The sequence below is a fragment of the Varroa destructor genome, unplaced genomic scaffold (assembly GCF_002443255.2).
Source record: "Varroa destructor unplaced genomic scaffold, Vdes_3.0 BEIS01000002.1, whole genome shotgun sequence".
In the NCBI taxonomy this organism is placed as follows: Eukaryota; Metazoa; Arthropoda; class Arachnida; order Mesostigmata; family Varroidae; genus Varroa; species Varroa destructor.
This window is the reverse complement of record NW_019211455.1, coordinates 45744792-45750978: the sequence shown is the minus strand read 5'-3', so window position 1 is coordinate 45750978 and position 6187 is coordinate 45744792. Positions and strand designations below refer to the sequence as shown.

The window sequence follows — 6187 nt, the reverse complement described above, 5'->3', positions numbered from 1 at the left end:
ATTAGGTCAGTTTGCTTAAACGTTTTCGACCTCGTTGGATTTAGTGGCCCTGAAAAGGGCCGTTGTTTTTTGATAGGGCAAGTTGTTGTTTAGCCGCCGAAACCGTAAAGGGTACGTCCCTGCCTCTTGAGGGCGTAGACGACGTCCATGGCGGTGACAGTCTTCCTTTTGGCGTGCTCGGTGTAGGTGACAGCGTCACGGATGACGTTTTCAAGGAATACTTTAAGGACACCCCGAGTCTCTTCGTAGATCAGACCAGAGATGCGCTTGACACCACCACGGCGAGCGAGGCGGCGAATGGCTGGCTTGGTGATACCTTGAATGTTATCACGAAGAACTTTACGGTGACGTTTGGCACCTCCCTTTCCGAGTCCTTTACCTCCCTTGCCACGTCCAGACATTACGGCTGCCATCGTCTGCTTCGTAAGGGCAACTACGCTGAGCGAGTTGGGGCGGGCGCCCTAGACCAATAATAACTAAATTACTTTTTCATAGAAAAAAAGTACAAGAATATTAAACTCTAATATACTCATAAAAGGAATCAACTTTCAGATGAAAAAGCAAAAAAAAAAAGGAGATAATATTAAAAAAAATAACTCTTAGTAATTTTTCCAAGATATGTTATAAATCTCTAAAAGAATTATAATTTTCGGGGTATGCGTCAACAGCTTAAACTTAGCTTACTTTAAAAAATTGCAGCCGAATCTAGGCTTGATTCGAAAAAAACTATTACGAAAGTATTCGTAATAGTCTGAATTTTCATGATCTGTACACCTAACACAAGTATACGTTTATCCACGCGCAGATATAGAAACTTCAGAAGAAGAAGCTTTGATTTTGGCCGCCAAGTGTAGAACCTTTCAACTGAGCTGGAAATAAGGAAAATGAACCTCACTCGTGTCGATTGATTCAAGCTTCTTGCTGAGCTAACCACGGTAGCTGGCTCAATAGCCTATTATATATGTTATAGACCCTCAATAGCATATTAATTCCAATTTAGTATTATAACAGGGGCCCACTTTGTAGTACGATAGCTACATTTAAGAATTAGAGACTTAAAAGTAATACTGATCTTCGAAAATATTCAAGTGTGTCTCATTTTATTTTGATTATAATGGTTGCTTAACAGTAAACACACTACTAGAAATCAACTTGATTGTCTGCAATTATATTACGAATTAACGTATTTACGCTACATAGTCATCGAATATCTACGTTTAATTATAAAGGTAATAACTCTCTTAGAGAATGAGTCATTTTCATCAAATATAGTTGGGATTAATCAGTTCTATACGCATGGTATATAATATTTTGAATTGATGCATTAGTATAAACCTATTACGCTAAAAAAAGATACCGCTGTCTGTACTGCCGGATAGACAATGTTCCATCCTTATTACTTTTTTCTTTTTTTTTTTTTACAGATTGGAGAGAATTGCACGACCACCGGCTGCTCAGGCAGATTCTATTGGAACTATGCCAGGGCTCATTTGATCATTGCCGGAATTGATAAATTTTCAAGTATTTTCTCTAGGTGTTTTGCAGGTAACAAATTTTTGGCTTAACGAGAAAACTTTATGATGAAAACCACGTAACACGCTGGCTTGAAAGTTACCAACAAGTGAAGATTATAGACAGACTATTACGGCAAGGATTATAATAACGAACCGTAAGGTGGGAACTGTTAATTAGGCACAACTTTGCTATCGTCATTTGTCTTGTGGTATACAGGTGCTGCTACAATTCGCTATTACTGAGTAGCTGGTCTGGTGTAATATTTGCTGCTATTTGCTTGTGTTTAGGGATCCTTCTTGGCGTGACCGTCGGCCTAATATACTGGGTTTTCTCAAGAACCTTTTGATTCTACGACAACAGACGACGTGGGGTGCACATACTCGGCCTTGTAGCCATGCAGCAAGCTCCATACGTGTTCCTCCAGCTTGATCCCCTTCTCTTTCTACAATGAAAATATTTTATTGTCTAAAAGATATCCGGGAATATGTTTCGAATGTATATCAAATGCGTAACTTATGCTTCACTGGCTTATGATTCTTGCTTGCCTATCTCTTGATCAGTCAGCGAATTCGGCTTCTGTCTAGGAAAATGTGTTATAACCACAAAACCCTGGCTACTAGCCAAAGCAGGCGCTAAATATTTTATGAAGGATGATTTTTAAATCATTCAAAATACATGTTTGCAGCGGTCGAGATCCAAAGTACACAAAATCAGCGAGAAAAAGAGAAGTTTTAGCGGGTATGAATAGCCTGTAGATACAACGGCTTTATTTTAATAAATTAAAAACGTTATAATAACAGAATCGTCGTCGTTTCATGGCCAATTTCCAATTGTTCCAAAGAAAATGTGTTAATACATTGTAATTCATTAGCGTTGTTTTTTTTTTAACAAAAGTTTTTAACAATTGTATTGACGGCGCCATCACAATGCCGTTGTTAAACACTTACGACATTGTATTGCGGTCTTGTTTTTCCCAAGCGCTAAAGGTAGCAATAGCTGACACTACAGGCAACTCCGATGATAATGGTAAAGCACCTTGGGATCTCCAATGTTCCCAAGAATGACGTGAGGCTGGCTCATACCTTGAGATCAGTGCGACCTTATTGTTTTTAGTGACCTCTGTCAGGTGACCGTGGATAGTCAGTCTGCTTTACTTTTCTGGATGATAACAGAGGCTCCCACTCCAATAACGGCCGTTGATGTTGTGGTCGTTATCGAATATGCACGTCATACATATAGTATAAACGACTGATTTTACAAACATCCGATCGCGACTGTGGATAATATAACCAGCCATACTAGGCTTTATCGTTTTTACCTCGGCTCTCAGGTCCCGCGCAGTGTTTATCCACTTTTAGGAATTCTACGTGTATTTTTATAAAGAGCTCTTAGAAAATATGAAATGGGAAGCAATGCATGGAATTATATTATTACTATATATAACGGGTTATAGATGGTATATAATAGTTAGTATCTAGGACATAATTAAAGATAGATTCAGACAACATGCGATGAAACGGATCGCTTAAGTAACACATACCATTGAGAATGTATAGAGGTTTATGATTGAAAGTTGTTTGTGAGCAGATAGTAAATAAGGTACATTAGTTCCGCTTTGTGTATATAGTGGTCTACTTTCACACAAATATTTGGTAAAATAAGCCGTGGGACTGCAAAACACAGCAGTCTAAATCTTTGTCGTTATTTACATATAACCTACCTATTGTTGTGATCAACTCGACAGAGTTTAGTTCTAAATGCTAAGCACATCCATATCAAGAATCAATTCCTGAAAGTACTTTGCGTCCTTTAGCTTTTATGAAGGGGTCCCAGACATCTCTACCTACTACAAAATCGGCGATTGGCTGGCCCTCTAGTCAGTAGAGTAGCAGTTCCTTTTTTAGTGGTACTTAGATATCGATGTCAAAGATCGACCGCAGTGTATCCAAATATGTTTTTCTGGTATAAACTTATTCCCTACTGAATATAGTTTCGTTTTAATCAAGTAGAAGTGCAATTGACCCAGATGTGTAAAGAAGAAACAGCTTAATTTGGTAACAAGTGATGTACACTACACATTAGGCACAGTTTAGCTTCAACGGAGGTATCGGCAGTAAACTGAGGTCGTGGCTGGGTCGTAGTTTTAAGCACAAATGCGTTTGCTGTCGTAATCGAACCTTATCGTTGTGGTCATTATTTGAATGAAACTCCTGGCTACGTCAGGTTGCAGGATTTCTATTAAGTACGCTTCTTGTAGAGAGTTGTTTGGCCAAAACTTCGACACTCATAGTTATACTACTCGGAAAGCGACTTTTTAGCAGTTAGCCCCAACTAGCCCATAATACGCTTGGGGACTATTTTCTATAATTATTTTATCTGATATGTCGACAACACTGTCAAAAAGACAACTGGACAAATTAACAGGTTTGACAGAGCATCGTATTACGACATCCATTCGTTATTAATTAAACGCTATTATTATCGTTAATTATTATTATTATTAATTAAATCCTTTAAGTTTCTCTTCCGGTAACTCTTCTCAAAGTGTGCAATGAAGACTTCTGCGAGAGCACTCAAAATGTGAACTCCATTATGGTCGTCAAGAATTTGGCCATTAAAATGCTTTTATAGTTTTCCGATCATCCGCCTAACGGATTCGATTTTGTCTAGTTCTTTTTCCTTTTTTTTACCGAGCTTTTGCGGTACTAGTCAATTTTGTTTTCGGCAGTTTGCTATTATGAAACACAGAAACTGAAAGTAAACACGCCACCCATACCAACATTATGCATAGGAGAAATATGCGTTACACGTGTTACCTTCGATAAAATCCGCGATCGCCGTAGAATAAAACATCAACGATTTGTCGACTTCCTTCGTCTGCTGGTTATCGCAGAACGCCCCAGGCGTTCGTTTAGGCTTTAACGGTAGCCTGTTCCTTTAGTATTTGTCGCTTTTTTTTTTTGTTAGCGTATCGCTTTTTTATTCAAGTTGTCGTTACTTTTACTTCTTTCCGTTATATATATATATATATATATATATATATATATATATATATATAACGGAAACACTTCGCGGCGTCTTTCGCGAAAACTTCTATAGCCGAAACTATGAATAATCTAGTTCAGCTCGATTGAGTGTCCTTTTTTGTGCCTTTTTCTGTAATAATGTCAAGGTTACTACTTCTTTCGGCAAAACAGGTTAATATACCTTCGAACTACATTTCGGCAAATAGAAAATCTGAGAAGTACATGCTTGTTCGTAAAGCTTAATGACATGGTAGTGACGTGAACAGTACGAAAACTTCTGTAAGTTGATGATCTTTATGCTCACCGATGCGCCTAACATTTTAGTCGATCGAATAGCGGTTCACGTACCCTTCCACCTTAGGATTACATAGTTCTCGTTAATGGTTCTCGCTTTACCCTGCTATTCTTGCTCTGACATTTAGTCTAATTGATGTCAAGTTGATCTGTGTGTACCTATGATGAAATGATACAGACGTAAACGGAAATGACTCACGGCAAATCACTGAAAATAATCGAACCTTAGATGGACCTCGAATCAATTTGGTTGCCCGACACGGTGCTAACAAGGACAGTGCGCATAATTGAGGTTCTGTATGAAGTAACTGTATCGAGTTTTACGTCCGGTGTTTAAGCTGTTCGGCATTGCCTTAGGAGCTAAAATTCTATATAGATCGACTTCATCATTTAAGTTTTCGAAATTCTACTACAGTAGATAGTTCATGAGCTAGCAGGTAAGCAAAGAGATTTCCATGTTTATTGTTTCCCATTTTTAGTTTTGCTTACTCTTGACTAACCATGCGCCATATGTGTCAACTAATAACTGGTAATTGTCATCACTTGTTTACAACAGCAGCAGCAACTACATAGCGTGTTTAGAAAATAGCTCATTAAAGATTTGATAAATCATTATTTGCTATCATGAGCCTCGTTTTCTGCCGCTCTACAATAATCTTATGAGAAGCCTATAGAGACGCCCTATGTGAACCTTACCTCGCTCCTGCTCCTGGTGTTACACTTTCTGTTGCTAAGAGTTCACATTATGTTAGATCTCTCTTAGCCTAAACTATGTATGGCAGTCATATTCTGAATAAAACGTAAATCGAGACCATTTGTGAACAGAAGTTACAAAACCGAAGAATTTTTGAAAGAAAAACGTAACTATATCACGCTATATATTTACAACATATGAGCGATATATTTTGTTCATTCTCAGAAACATCGGTCATCTTCCGCAACGATCCTGAACGCGATGAGCGCTGTTACATGATCATGAAAAGATTTGTCCTTAAAACTTTAGTCAGATTGCATGCAATTACTAAAAAATACACCGCTTTAACTGAAACATATTGGTATTTTTAAACGACCGTATTAGGTAACGTGGTCTGTTTCTATATAAGTTCAAGTAAAGGCTAAAGATCATACAAAACTTAGTTTCACTTACGTCGATGTATGCATAGCGTTTCCGCAGAATATCAATACTCAGCCACGTCGTGGCATGAATCCAAAAGCCGCAACCAGATTACCGCCAAATGGTTTTCGTTTTGCCTTCAGATGTGTTAAAGCGCTTGCCATTGTTAAATTTTTAGGGTGGGGTCCTCATATTAAACTCCTTTCAAATCCATTTTCGGTGCGGTTTTTAATTGTAA

At 38.1% G+C, this 6187-nt stretch overlaps 2 protein-coding genes across 5 annotated transcripts in view; one reads left to right on the top strand and one right to left on the bottom strand.

The window, feature by feature from the left end:
• The window catches only part of LOC111244025 (histone H3), a 21302-nt gene extending 18775 nt beyond the window's left edge, over positions 1 to 2527 (top strand). The window contains exons 2-3 of one of the 4 annotated variants that reach the window (XR_015321301.1): positions 1425 to 1674; positions 1803 to 2510. The gene's annotated coding sequence lies outside the window, so the exon portion shown is untranslated. Of the gene's footprint in view, positions 1 to 408; positions 424 to 1424 lie in introns of those variants that run through there. The other 3 variants (XR_015321300.1, XR_015321302.1, XM_022790555.2) reach the window with 3 other exon arrangements.
• On the bottom strand, positions 33 to 403 carry LOC111244027 (histone H4). The gene has a single exon (XM_022790558.2). It carries the CDS (start codon positions 399 to 401, stop codon positions 90 to 92), a length of 312 nt encoding a protein of 103 aa, XP_022646293.2. The 5' UTR covers positions 402 to 403; the 3' UTR covers positions 33 to 89.
• Positions 2528 to 6187: the final 3660 nt, after the last annotated feature.